This window comes from Ahaetulla prasina, chromosome 3, assembly GCF_028640845.1.
Source record: "Ahaetulla prasina isolate Xishuangbanna chromosome 3, ASM2864084v1, whole genome shotgun sequence".
Classification (NCBI taxonomy): Eukaryota; Metazoa; Chordata; class Lepidosauria; order Squamata; family Colubridae; genus Ahaetulla; species Ahaetulla prasina.
In genome coordinates, this window is record NC_080541.1 from 247,009 (window position 1) to 260,297 (window position 13,289).

Consider the following 13,289-nt stretch of genomic DNA (forward strand, 5'->3'; position numbering starts at 1 on the left):
AAACATGCCTACCGTTCCTGTCCTATTGTTTTCCTTCGTTATATCTAATTAATATAGTTATTACAACTCATACTTATATATATGCTTATATATTGTATAATTATTTCATACTTATGCTTATATATACTGTGTGACAAAAATAAAACATAAAATAAAAAAATAAAAATACTAGTCTTCCTTGTGAACGTCTCTGGATGTGCCTTTTGCTCTTCCTCTCAAGGTTGCTTCTCTGGACAGTGTGGTGGCTGTCCTGAGTGCCTGGGATGTCACTCTGACAGATACCATGCTCCAAAAGATGGAGGCTGAGCAGCAGCGGAGAGCCCAGCAGAAGCAGAGGCACAAGGAAGCTGAAGTGCGCCAGTGAGTGCCTTCCTCCCCTCCCTACCCCCCCCCCCCGCCTGCGCTGCAATGCTTGCAAGAGACCAGCATCTGGGGGCTCTTCAGGATGACTTCATGAAGTAGGTCTGTATCTCCCATGACCAGCCACTGCTGCCATTGCCCCCGAGGCTCAGGTCTCCCTCCAGAATTGCTCTGCAGTTGACCTGGTGGAGCAGGGGGGCTGGCTAACCACCTTTAGGCCCAAGCAATGCAGAGAGGATGGAAGGGCATCAGCTCTCCCCTAGATCAAATCCCTCAGAAGCTAAAGAAGCTGCTCTTTAGGTGGGTGTGGCTGGGAGTGGATTTTAGCCCTGGTCCCTCCCAAGAGTCTTTTGCAGCTTTGCCCCACCCCCATTGCCCCACCCCTCATGACCTGATGAAACAGGGTCTCCTGCCTCCTCTTCCTCCGTCTTCAAATTGCACCCGTTGAACTGTGCTCTGTACACTATGAATGCCAATTGCGTACAACTCTCTTGCTGAGAAGTGACTGAACCAATCCCTGAGAAAGGACTGGTGACAGAATCCCCTGATCCTAATTTCAGAAGAGGTGCAGAAGGATCCTGAGCTACAACATTCTCCTGGGCCATTCCTGTGAGGTGGTTCCCTGGAAGGGATAGCCTTGGAACAGTGCACCCACCCATAAAGCTTGGCAGCCATTCCTTAGTCTCGTGGCAGCTAGAGGAAACCCCTGGGGTGGGGTGGCCACTCTGCAGATGACCTACTGTACTTGTCCTGAACATCCGACTCCAGAGAAGTTGGATACGACTCCTGCTATGAAGGTGTGATGGAGGGTCGCTAAGGGACAAGGGCTTCCCGCTCTGAGGAACTGGGTTGCAAGAAAGCTCCACTGCTTGGGAGGGTCTCTCTGGTCATCCATTCCTCAAGGGACGCTCACCCATCTTCTGGAGCAATGTTGTGGAGGGGCAGCTGGTGCCAGATGCAGCAGCCGCTTGCTCAGGACAGCCGCCTGCACAGCTGCCTTTGGCTGGTAGTGAAGAGTTGAGTTGTGCTGGGCAGGCCCAGGATGGTTTCCCCCTTGGAGTCCTGGCTGGTCACTGAGAACAGACCAATGCTGGCTTTTCTCTGGGCTCTCCCAACAGTCTGGAGTCTCCTCCCATGCTCCCTCCCCCCCCCCCCGCTGCAATTCAGAGAGTTTCTGTGGAAACTCAGGATAACTGGCAGATGAGTCCCCCCTCCTCTTTTTCTTGTTCGGGCTCTCTCTCCACCCTTCTCTTTTAATCTATTTCTATATTGTTTTAATGCAGTGTTTGATTATCTATTGTGCTGCTTTTATTGTGAGCAGGCTTTGCGGTGTTTGGGCATAGCAAGTGGCACAGAAGTAAAGCAAACGGACAAGATGATGTAGTCCCTCTTTCTTATAATGTGTATGTTGGGGGAGGGTTGACAGCGTCACTCAAAGAAGCCTTGAGGAAACCTGGAGGTTCAGGAGGGCTTTCCTCTTCAAGGCTAGAGAGGTCCCAAAGTCCCACTTCAAGGACTTGGCCCTTCGGAGAAGCAGAAAGACCAGCCCCCCGCCAAATCCTCCTCACAAGCAGCTTGAAGGGGCCCCTGACGCCTCTTGGTCCCCACAGGACTGCCGAAGCCGTGGAGCAGCTGACCAAGGAGCACGAGAGATGCAGCAGGGAGGTGAGCGCCAATGCCGCTTCCATCCCAGGGAGCCTCTCTAGTCCACCATCCCAACGGGGGTGGGGTGGGGGTGTTGTCCTTGGCCTCAGGGCTTTGGCCTCCCTGTGGCCTTGTCAGTAGCCCTCCAGTGGGATGGCTTTGTCCACTTGAACTTTCCCAGGCACACAGCCTCTCTCCTTTTGCAGCTGCAGCAGGCCTATGCAGAGCTCAACCGACGGATAACGGAGCATGACAAGTGCCAGCGGAAGCAGATGGGAAATGCAGAGCTGACCCTGCATGTGAGCACCACTTCCCTTCCTGGGTGCCTCCCAAGGGTGTCCTCCACGGGATGTTCAGAGATGCTAGTGTGCTGCCAATTGCCAGGCTTTGGCTCTCCACCAGGGCGCAGCAAGATTTTGTCTGCAGTGTAGGCTGACCCAGAAGCCCTCAGTATTTGTCAAGGAGCTGGGTGATGGGGTGCAGGCGCCCAGTGCCAGTCAGCCCATCTTCAGGCCCCCCTCAAGAATTCAGAAGTCCTGGATTGCTGTGGCTATTTCTTTCTTGGGGAGTGGGGGAGATGTCTGCAAATACAGGGACAGCTGTAAGTGGCTAATGGTTACGTGCCAACTGTGGACAGGACACCCTGGACATCAAATAACATATTCCCTGGGCAGTGCCATTGGAGCCGAGTGAGGCTGAGGGCTAGCCCCATTTTACTCTTTGGGTGGAGGTCCTCTTTGCCCGGCAAGGGGAGGCTTTCTTGGGCCAGCTTGCCCATCCTTTCTAGCCAGAGGTGTTTCCTGGGACAGGCTGTAGCTGATGCAGAAGGGCTGGTGGAGAAGCTGCGCATGGCTGCGGAGGAGGCTGAGGAGAAGCTGTCCCTAGCCCGCCTGAAGCTGCGAGAGCAAATGCAGGAGGGTCAGTGAGGCGGCTGATGGTGGTTGCAAGGGGTGAGGTCGTCCTGCCCAGCTCCTCCAGAGAGGCTCCAGGGCTTGGGCTGGGCTGCCTCGCAGCAGTCCTTCATAGGGGCTCCCTGCCCCTCCTAAGCCAGGTCCCTTCTTGAACACAAGTGACCTTGGCCCTAAGAAGAAAGCAGGCCCACCCTTGCCCTGGCTGAGTTTGGGTAGGGGGAGAAAGAAGTGGATCCAGCATCCTGCCAGGTGTGGCTGGACACCAGAAAAGGAGCCGGTCAGCTTCTGCAAGGTACTGGGGAGAGGACCCCAAGAAATAGAGTGATGCTGCGCTGTCAGGATTCCCTCGTGGTGTAGAAGGCAACTGCCGGCTGGCCCTTCACTACTCTGCTCTGCCTTGGCAGGATCGCCCTCCGAGATTCCAGGTCTCAAGTGCTCCGTGCAGGAGCTGGATGATGTGCTGATGAAAGACGTGGGTGGGAAAATGCAGGTCGACGGGCGGTGAGTGGCGGGAGGGAGCCTCCCTGGCAGCCCTCCCTAGGGATTAGGGCCTTCTGGTCTCCAATGGCAGATGGCCGGCCCCAGCCCCAGCTCTCTCCTTCCCTCTGTCCAGGTGGCCCCTGATCATTGACCCCTCTGGGCAAGCAGCAATTTTCCTGCGCTACCGTGACACCAACTACCTGAACACTGTCAATCCCGCCAACATGGCCGTAGAAGCCATTCGCCTGGCCTTGCTGGGGTCTCTTCGGTAGGGCTCCGCCATGGGGGGAGGTGTCTTCCCACTAATGGAGCACTGATCCAGGGGTAGTGTGGGAGGAGAGCAGCGGGGTAGCAGATGTGCCAGAAACTATGACACGGATGGGCAGGGGAAGCTGGGTTCTGGTGAGAAGCCTGGGGGTGGGAGGCTTCTGGCCAATGTGAGGGACAGCTCTCTCTTTTTCCCTCCCCCTCCCCCTCCCCCCCCACTCTGTTCCATCCGTTGCCAGCTATGGGAAGCCCCTGGTCTTTGACATGATGGAACTGGACATGTTTGACACAGTGAAAAAGCAGCTGGAACGGCTGGAGACGGGCCTCACTCAGGTGCTGCTGAGCAAGAAGATTCTGGAGAGTGAAAGGTGAGCCCTTTCATTATGTGCCACAAACAAAGACTAACTTCTGATGGGCCAGAGCCCTCTCGGGTGCCCAAGAACCCACCAATGGGGCGGTTGGAGGTTATCTGAAGGAAAGAGTGGAGGGCCAATCACCGGCTGTGGGTTACAGAAAATAGATCTTGGGTTCTGGGATGGGGCGCAGGGTCTCCCAACAGCAGCTGTGAACATTCCTGGGTCACCTTCAGTGGATGTCGGTCTGAGGCCTCCTGGGGCCATTAGGAGCCAGGGTTCTTCTGAGACAAGTGGAAGTGCAACTTCTTTGGGCTTGTGTGATTCTGGCCAGGGGTTCCAAAAAGGGAACCCCTGGCACTCAGAAGAGATTCAGAAAGGGAGCCAACCATCCCCATGGATCAAGTAAAGTCATTTGGCTCAGTAAGTCCAGAGATGCACTATGTCGTGGGGGCTGCATTCATGCAATACAGCCAAAGAATCAAATCACTTAATAGATTTACAAGAATGTCAGCTGGACTGAGCTGGCATTACATGCTAAGGAACAAACAATTCAAATTGTCGGCTCTACCCAAGCCTAGAGCGTTGTAAGAATGCAGCCTCACTGGGTCTTTCCCACTGGGTTTCCAACACTGGAAATTTTTAAGAAAATGTTGGATAACCATTTGTCTGAGATGATGTAGGGTTTCCTGCCTGGGCAGGGGGTTGGACTAGAAGGCCTCCAAGGTCCCTTCCAACTCTGTTGTTGTTGTTATTATTATTATTATTTAAAGCTTTGTTGTGAGCAGAATGCAGGTAAGGTGCAAGTTCTCTTCTCCTGGGGGGTCATTTCGATCCTCTGCCCATAGCTTTCCTTTCTTTGGAATCCTCCCAGCTTTGTAGTGCTGTGCCGCCCCCCGCCTCCCCCCCCCAAGCTGGGCTCACACAAGGCACTTCCAGACCTCTAACCCTAGTTCCCTGGAGGAGGAGTGGGAGGATTAGTGTCCTGCTGGCCTTGGAGTTCATCTGCCCCCAATGTTCTATCTCATCCTTTGAGGCTTCGGTTGACTGGCTGACTCATTGCTACCCCATTGGAGGGAGCGCCCCACTTGAGTTCTGCACCCTCACCCACTCACACTCAGGGAGACAGATTGTCTCAAGGGAGGCTCTGTTCTCGACTACCCTGCCTTACCCCCACCTGCAGGACAGGACGTTCTCCACCTGAGAACTGCAAGCCAACCCCTCCCTCATGGTGCACCACCTTGTTCTCAGCTGGTGGCCCCAACTCTGTCCTGAACGGCCAGGCCAAATCCCTTCTCCTCTGTCTTGGGCAGGTATCGCTCCTTACTGAGGCCAACAGACGGACCAGAATATGCAGAGACGGAATTTCAAGTTGCTCGGATGAAGAAGTTCAGGCTCTTTGTGATCACCAAGCGCCATCATCCCCCTGAAGAGCTGCTGCAGGCCTTCCTCCCTGTCCAAGTCGTCCTGTCCGGAATGGCCAGGCGGTAGGCACAGCTTGGCAGTGCCCAGTTCAACAGCACCCTGAGGGGTGCGTGCTTGTCTTGCAGTGACCCCGTGGCAGGCAGGCGGGTGGGTAGATGGGCATTGCCCACCCCCCTGGTGCAGCAGGAGGAGATGGTTTCCCCTGACTACCCTTGGCTTTTTTTCAGAAAGTGGAGCTTCAGAAGACCTCCCCTTCCCCAAGTGGCTCCTGCCAGGCCTGTGCGCTGATTGGGAGGGAGGAGCCCAGGTGGCCTTACCTTTGCAGACCATCCCTCCCTCCCAGAGGCCGGGAGCATCAATAAAGTTGTTCCTTGGAAAGTCCCAAAGTGGCCTCTCTCTGAGCCTTTCTCCCCAGCCCCCAACCTCTGGAATTTGTCAAACCCAGGATGGTCCTCATCCCATTTTGCTAAACTTGATAAGATGGCCTAGCGTAGCCCTTCTTCTTGGGACAGAGTAAATGGGGTCCCTCCCAGCATCTGGCTGAAACCTAGGGGGGGGGAAAGGGTCAGCCACACCTTTTATTAAGTAGCCACAGACTTTAATTTCCTCTGGTTGAAAGGGCAGCTGACCCCAGTGAAAATAAGGGCCCGGCCCCTCCTCCATCTTCTCTGTAAAAACACAGCTGAAGGGGCAGCTGGAATGACTGCCTAGCCCATGTGCAGCTGACACAAAACCCCCAGAGGCAGAACAGACACAGCCATTTCTGCAGGTCGCAGAGGTGGCCTAAAGGGGAGACACACACACACACACACACACAAAATATTCAAACCAGGTGGTAAGGAGGCTTGTCCTTTGGGGCTGCATCCAGAGAAACGTTTCCCAGAAGTCATTTTCCAGGAAATTGCAATTCCACCCTCTTCTGCAGGAGACCTGGAACTCCACTGTTCCCATTTCTGGGCCTTACAATTCAAGAACAGTAAGGGGGATAGCGGGGATGGAAATTATGTTTTCCAAACAGAGAAAGGGCCACCTGCTAGGTTTAGCTTGGACGGGCAGAGGGGGAAATGTTAAGGCTCAATACCTGAAAGGAAGTCCCAGAGGCCTGGACTGTGGGAGGTAGGAAATGGCTGCAGTCACAGGATTGCAGGCCCAGCCACGGGAGGGGAACGTTTCTGCAGTGGTCTCCTTTGGATCCTGCTGCAAGCCTAGGGTCTTATTTTATTAATATTTTTAATTTACTTGTATCCTGCCTTTTATTGCTTTTTACAAATAATCCAAGGCACAGAAAAGTTCCAACGCACCTCCCTCCTCCTATTTTCCCCATAACTACCCTCCTATGAGGTGGGTTGGGCTGAGAGAGAGGGACCAAGGTCACCCAGTCAGTTTTCATGGCTAAGCTGGGACTAGAACTCACCGTCTCCTGCTTTTTAGCCTGTGCCTTATCCACTGGCTCAATGTGGCCTTGGACGGGAGGAAACGGTCAGTCTTGGCCAGCCTTCCTGCCCCACTAATGCTGTGAAAAAGGAAGGCAGGCCAAGACCGAAGTGGACAGGTCACTCCGGGGGCTCCTCCCAAAGGACCACCGGTGAGCAAGCCAGAGCAGGGAAGAGATCTCCCGTCCTGCACGTCGGGGTCCCAGCCCATGAGCCAATGGAAGGGTCAATGATGAGCCCTCACTTGTTCTACCCAAACGGGGCCCTGAAGCCCAGGTACCTCATGCTCACACACACAGAGCATTTCTGCAGCACCTTCCCAGTTGGTGTCATTTCTGGGGGAGGGCGAGGAGGGTTTACTAATCTTGGGGAGGGAGGGAGAGCAGCTCTGGGGGAATGGCTCAGTCAAGGAAGGATCTGGGGCTCTAAAAGGTAAAGTAAACTTTATTGTCATTGAACCACAAAATAGATTTCTTTGGTTGTACAAATGTCACTAGTTACAGTCCTGATCTCCCCCTGGACTACCCTGGGGGAGGAGAGATGGATCACAGCCCAGCACCTATAAGTTAGTTAGCCACGGAAACCCTGCCTGATCACTCCCCAGCTGCTCATTAAAAGCAAATACTAAAATTAGTTTAAAAACAAAAAGCTCTTAACAGGTGATGTCGAAGCAGCCACATCCGTAGCTGGAGAAAGACAGACGGAGACCTGCCCTGCTACCTTCCTAAAGCCGAATATCCTGTTCAAAGGAACCTTCCCAGCGATTTGGCCTAAGTGATGCCCCCGTCCTGTGGAAGGCTGTCAGCCTGCCCAGTGGGTGCCAGCAGAGTCCCTCGGCCCCACCTTCCCAGTTGAACCTGCAGCTCCACCGGCCAGGCTGCAAAGCACCAGCTGGGCTGGTGGGGGCCACAGTCGCAATCCTTGAATTTCACCAGAGGCCCATCACGCCGCTCCCCCTGTACTATTCCAACCCCCAACTTCTGCCTCGCCACACCTAATGCCACTAGCCCGCCCCTACTCGGCTTCACCCTTCTCTATGCTGCCTGGCACGGCAGTGCCCAAATATTACCCCACCCCACCAATGGGGGCGGGCAGGTGGGGGACAGGCACGGAGGCCCCACCGCTGGTCAGCTATGCAACAACCACAGCTGGTGGTGGCCGTCCTCCACCCACTATTTACAGACCCCACATCCCATCGGTTCCCCTCACCATCCAATGCTCTGTCTCCGTTTTGTCACAACCTGCCCCAGTGCATTGCAAAGAGGTCCAGAGCCCCACGGTCCATCAAGGGGCCCAGCAGCCAAACGCCCCACTCTGTCCCCTTGGCCTGGCTATGTCTGTACTGTCTCCAATGACAGGTGTGTTATGTCGGGACGGCGGCTTCTAAGCTGTGTTGAGCCTGCTGGAGGTTGCGCTCATCGCCAAACAGCCCCAGCTCCTGGCCCGCAGAGGGTCCGTGGGTCATCAAGGGCTCCGGCGTTCCACCACGGTCCTGGCACCCTGAGGGGAGGAGAAAGGAGAAGTCAACCTGCTCTTTGGGCAGGTGCCTTCGGGCAGGTGCCCTCAAGAAAGGTGCCCCTTACTCCACAGGCAGAGCACGAAAGGCAGGTAGACTCTGCAGAAGCCCCCTCCCCTCGTCAGAACCAGAGTCTGCTGAGGAGAGGGGGCAGCCGGGGGGGGGGCAGCTGAGAGGGCTGAGCCGCCAGGCAGAGACTGGGAAGCAGCCTTCAGTCAGGACACCCCTTGCTCTCCAAAGAAGGTCGAGAACCAGCTATGCATGTTTCAGGGAGGTCCCTATCCCCTCACCCAACGGCTTGGCCAGGCATTCTCCCTCCTTGCTGTCTGGGGATTCAGAGAGGCCGCCCGTCCACCCACCTGAGCTGTTGCCGATGCTGCCAAGACATTTGCAGGATTCTCGCCCATCTGGAGTCTGCAAGAACAGGAGGATTAGGCCCCTCTGGCAGCCTTCCCACCTGCCTGCCTCCCCCACCCCCACCCTGTTGCTGGGGGTGCCCAGAGAAAGGGGATACTTCAAGGAGGAGAGCAGGATCCAAAGGAAGGCTTCTAGTGCAGGGGAGCAAGTGCTGGGCACAGGGACGGAGGGGTGGGACAAGGGTTGGAGGGGTGGGGGGCTGCCAGGCAGGGCAGGCTCTTTTAAACAGGCTGCTGCAGCCTCAGGTCTGCTCTTGCGCCTGAGGGCTGAGAAGCACTGCCTGGAGCCAAACCATGATTCACGTGCCTGCCCATCTTCACCTGCATCATGGAGCTCAGCTGAGCGGCACGGAGGACAGCAAGGAGAGAGAGAGGGAGGGAGGGAGGGAGGGAGGGAGAGAGAGAGAGAGAGAGAGACAGGAGGGAAAGGAGAAAGAACGGAAAGGGCCAGGACAGGGAAAGGAAATGGAGCTCCTTCCACGGTCTCAGGAAGCCAGGAAGCTGCCGTGGCCCCCAGCCCTCCTCCTCTTGAGGAGGCTTACTCAGCCTACCCACAACTTTGAGCGCTTCCTCACATCTGGGCCAGTGTGCCATCCAGCCCCCCTCGAATTGGCATCGAATTGGCATCGTAAACAGGGCTGGCATCGTTCCAATTTCACTCAGCATCCGGGGTGGGGGCGGGGTCAGAGCAGACACCATCTGGTGTAGTGAGTAAGGAGGCAGAGTGGAAGCTGAGTTTGAATCCTGTCTGGGACTCCGAGTCAGCTGGAGGAGCTGGAACCACTTCCTTCCTCTCAGCTCTGGAGGGGGGGGGGGGGAGGAGGAGGCCACTTCCACAGAGGCTGCTGAGAGAAAGTGGCAGGACTGGCCAAGTCACACGTGTGTGCACACACACACACACACACATACACTCCCACAGAGTGTGTTTCAAGACAGGGACCGGTGGCCCTTCCCTACTAAAGCAGTGCCCCCCGCAGGGGTCCCATCCTGCTGCTTCGATGCCTCCCACCACCTGGCTGCCCCTCAGCTGGACAGCCTCCTATGATTTCTCCCTTTGCACAAGCCTCCTGTCCATCTTGCCCCCCCTGCCAATGTGGGCCTTGCCCCCGCCTGGGGAACCAGTCAGGGCTCCCTCCTTGGAGGCCAAACTCAAAGAAGCCACTCAAAGGTCCACTCTATGGCCGATGCATTTCTCTGAAGCAGCTGCCCCAACTGCCTCTGGTGCTGGGGGGGGGGGCCTCAGGAGCCCCCCCTGCATTCGTACAGAAGGCAGCATCTGTCTCTGAATCCAGCTGCTTCAGCCCAGGGACTCTCGGCTGGAGCAGCTCTATCTCGGGCCCCTAGGGCCCCTCCACTTTCTCCCAGGGGAGCTGGCTTTATAAGGGGGACAGAGAGTCCCAGTTTTGAGCCCACCTATTTGCACTTGGGGTGGGGAGAGAAGGTCACTTGACTGGCACAAACTGCTTCCCCCTCCCCCATGCAGATCTTCCCCATCAAAGGCAACAGAATTCAATGAACGCCCAAAGGGTCCTCCTGGCTATTTGATTTGGGGAAGGGATGGGGATGAGGGAGGGGAGTCAAAGGAGGGAAGCCCTCTGGAGGTGAGGCTGGACTGGCCCTTTTTAGCCCCTTCCTAAATGGCCTGGACTGAGGGGGGGTGGGCAGAGAGCTGGCTAAGCCTGCAGACCCTTTGACCATTGTGGGCGCCAGAAACTCAGTGGTGAGCCTGCAGGTGAAGTACAGAGGGCCAGGAGAATGTCTGTCAACACCCCCCACCCCACCTCCATGCAGCTCAGCAGGCGAAGCAAAGGAAAACCTGGCTTGACAAAGGCAGCAGCTGGCCTTGGAGCTCAATGGACCAGGGACCCCAAGAGAAGGAGGCAGCCTTGCTGGACTCCCCCCACCCACCCAAGAGCCCTGGACCCATTCACTCCCTTAGAAAGAGCCAGGGAAATAGGGAAAATGTATGTGTGTGGTGGGGCAACCAAGCTCCTCCCTGGGGAAAAAGGCCCGGAGCTTTGGAGCTGCTCTTGGCTGAAGGAAAAGACCAACGTGGGTGTGTGTCAAGGCCCATTAGCCTGGAGAGAGGGGGCAGTAGCAGCAGCAGGGCGATGGGCAGGGCTCTGGAGCAGACAAAAGCATCTCCTTTGCCACAGCAGGAGGAAGCCTCTTAAGAAACGCACAGAGGGCCAAGGGCCACTTGTGGGCTCCGGGCTATTTTGGGGGAGGGCTCTAACCCTGCAGTTGCAGAGAGGGAGTTCCTCCTGCTGCCCAGAACCCCAGAGGCCCCAGGTAGGTGGCCTGAGAAACCGAGAAGGGCTTCAACCACCGCCCCACTTGGGGGGAGGGGTTTCCTGACCATGCCCCACTCCATGCAAATTGTACCTGGAGTTCATATACAGGTTTGGAAGAAGGAATGGCCGCAAATTCCTTGTAGAGGAACTTCTTTTCAGGAAGATACTGGAAGGACCAGCGGGGAGAGGCAGGGGCCGGGGTGATGGGGGTGGGGGTGGGGGGAGAGCAGAGGCAGAGAGAGAGAGAGAACAAGAGTGACCAGAGCCCAGGAAGGCAGGCAGCACCTCTGCCCAGGGAAGCCTCACTTGCTTCAAGGAGAGCAGAGGGGAGGCCTCCAGCTGCTTTGGGCTCGGGTACCTGGGCCACCACCAGATCCCAGAGTGCCTCTCTCCAGCCCTGAGTGCCCTCCTGGCAGAGGGCGAGAGAATCTCCATAGATATGGACAGGGGCCCCCCAAAGTCCCCGTGCCATGCCGCCCCTGGCAAACACCCCCCGCCCCCTGGAAAAAGCCTCTGCTGCACAGGCATCTCCTACCAGCCGGCCTGGTGAAACTGCGACCCGGGAAGCACGGTCTGCAAGAGAGGGGGCAAAGGAGCTTCAGAGACAATTCTGTCCACCCCCCCCCAAGCAGGGCCAATGTCCAGCAAAAGAGAAGACGCACCCTCCAAGGGTGTGGGGGAAGGTGTGGGGGCCGGGGAGGGTGACTCTGCCAGCTGCTCCAACGTGCCACGCTTCTTGGTCTCCCTGGATTTGGCAATCACCATCTGGGCCTTGAGGGCATCCTGCTCCAGAGACTTCATTCTGCCACAAGGAGAAAGAGCCTTTGGGGGCTTTGTGGGTCCTGCCCGATGGCCCCTGGGCTCCCAGGTGGCCCTGGGCCCTCTGGCCACTTCCCCCCCAAGCACCTACCGTGCTGCTCGCCACATGGCCCGCTTCTCTGCTTCCAGGGCTCGGCGCTCGGCTGGGGAGAGCTCCTTCTCCAGGGTGGCCAGCAGCTCCGGGCTCTGCACCCGCAGGCGTTCCTGATGCCGCCGTTCGGCTTTGGCTGTCCGGACTGGCACCACTGGCTCCCCCCCTCTGGCGCAGACAGGACTCATCCTATCAGAGGGAGGTTGCCAAGGCTCAACTCAGGAGGGGGCCCTCCTCCACTCCATCCCCCCTGCTTACCCACCCGGAGGTGGCGGGGGCTGCCCAGAGGCAGCTCTCCTCAGCGCAGCCTCCTCCTCCTAGGGAGTCGTTGGGTCTGTTGGGGTCCAGAAGCCTAGAAACGCACAAAGGAGGGCTGGCCACAGGCAGGGCCCTCCAGAGGTCTTCTGTAAATGCCCCATGGCACCACAAACCCAGAAAAGGTTTCCAGGATGGCCCCCATCCCAGCAAGAGGCAGAGAAGGGTGATGGACCCCAGGAGCCAGCACTGGGCCAGGCACAGCTCTCAGGGCTTGTGCTGCCACTAGCCCTGCCACTCATGCCAGAGCAGTCTGGAAGAGGACCACTCCGCCCCATGGCCTCCAAGGGAAAGGGGGAGGGCTGTCTTGGCAAGAGAGCAGCCAGTCCTGCTGTCAGGCCCCCTCCAGGCCTTGCCTCCACCCCAATGGGGCTGGCACCTGGTGCTTCTGAGGCAGTGAGCTCACCAGGCAGTTGGGGGGAGACTGTTCCCGTTCTGCTTCTCGACTCTGTACTCAACGCCTTCAATGAAGATGCTGGAGGGGGCCCCCGTGCCTGGGGGGCCCTGGCTTTGCGCCTCCTCCTCCTCCTCCTCCTCCTCCTCCTCCTCCAGCAGCTGGACTCGCTTCTGTTGGAGTTTCCGAGCTGCTGAGAAAGAGACTGGGTGTTTGTGTCAAAACAGGGACCCCCCTCACAGCCTTCCCCTTGGAATAAGAGGTGCCCTGAACTTCCCCCAAGAAGCAGCAGCTGGATGGGGCAGGGACTGAATCTGCCACTTATGCAGAAAGGGATTTGAGAGAGCAACCAAATGAACACACTACACAATTGCAACGGAGAAGCTCCCACCAGATCAAACAGGAGCTGCTGGGCTTGTCCCCTTCCTGCTCCTCCACGAGAGAAGCTCCCAAATAGCTGGCTGCAGATGCCTGGCCTGAGCCCCCCAGCAGCCTCCACCCCCCAGGTGCTGATCCAGCCAGGGCACAAGCTGGCTAGATGGGCATGAAAGCAGTTGGCGCAGCTCCTCAG

At 57.0% G+C, this 13,289-nt stretch overlaps 2 protein-coding genes across 16 annotated transcripts in view; one reads left to right on the forward strand and one right to left on the reverse strand.

Annotated features, from left to right (window-relative positions):
- IQANK1 (IQ motif and ankyrin repeat containing 1) overlaps nt 1–5,740 on the forward strand; it is an 82,843-nt gene extending 77,103 nt beyond the window's left edge. Inside the window, exons 7-14 of the mRNA XM_058178391.1 lie at nt 221–360; nt 1,971–2,025; nt 2,211–2,303; nt 2,814–2,922; nt 3,320–3,416; nt 3,902–4,030; nt 5,329–5,546; nt 5,668–5,740. Of these exons, the coding sequence (XP_058034374.1) occupies nt 221–360; nt 1,971–2,025; nt 2,211–2,303; nt 2,814–2,922; nt 3,320–3,416; nt 3,902–4,030; nt 5,329–5,506 (801 nt within the window). The 3' untranslated portion in view covers nt 5,507–5,546; nt 5,668–5,740. The remainder of the gene's footprint in view (nt 1–220; nt 361–1,970; nt 2,026–2,210; nt 2,304–2,813; nt 2,923–3,319; nt 3,417–3,901; nt 4,031–5,328; nt 5,547–5,667) is intronic.
- Nucleotides 5,741–7,297: 1,557 nt separating this feature from the next.
- Nucleotides 7,298–13,289, reverse strand: part of SCRIB (scribble planar cell polarity protein) — an 83,437-nt gene continuing 77,445 nt past the window's right edge. For 7 of the 15 annotated variants that reach the window (XM_058179035.1, XM_058179040.1, XM_058179032.1 and 4 more), the window contains 6 exons: nt 12,731–12,911; nt 12,010–12,198; nt 11,762–11,901; nt 11,635–11,672; nt 11,191–11,265; nt 8,828–9,504 (listed from right to left, as the gene is read on the reverse strand). In XM_058179035.1, coding sequence (XP_058035018.1) covers nt 9,028–9,504; nt 11,191–11,265; nt 11,635–11,672; nt 11,762–11,901; nt 12,010–12,198; nt 12,731–12,911 — 1,100 coding nt within the window. In that variant the 3' untranslated portion in view covers nt 8,828–9,027. Of the gene's footprint in view, nt 8,374–8,748; nt 8,804–8,827; nt 9,505–11,190; nt 11,266–11,634; nt 11,673–11,761; nt 11,902–12,009; nt 12,199–12,730; nt 12,912–13,289 lie in introns of those variants that run through there. The other 8 variants (XM_058179034.1, XM_058179030.1, XM_058179029.1 and 5 more) reach the window with 6 other exon arrangements.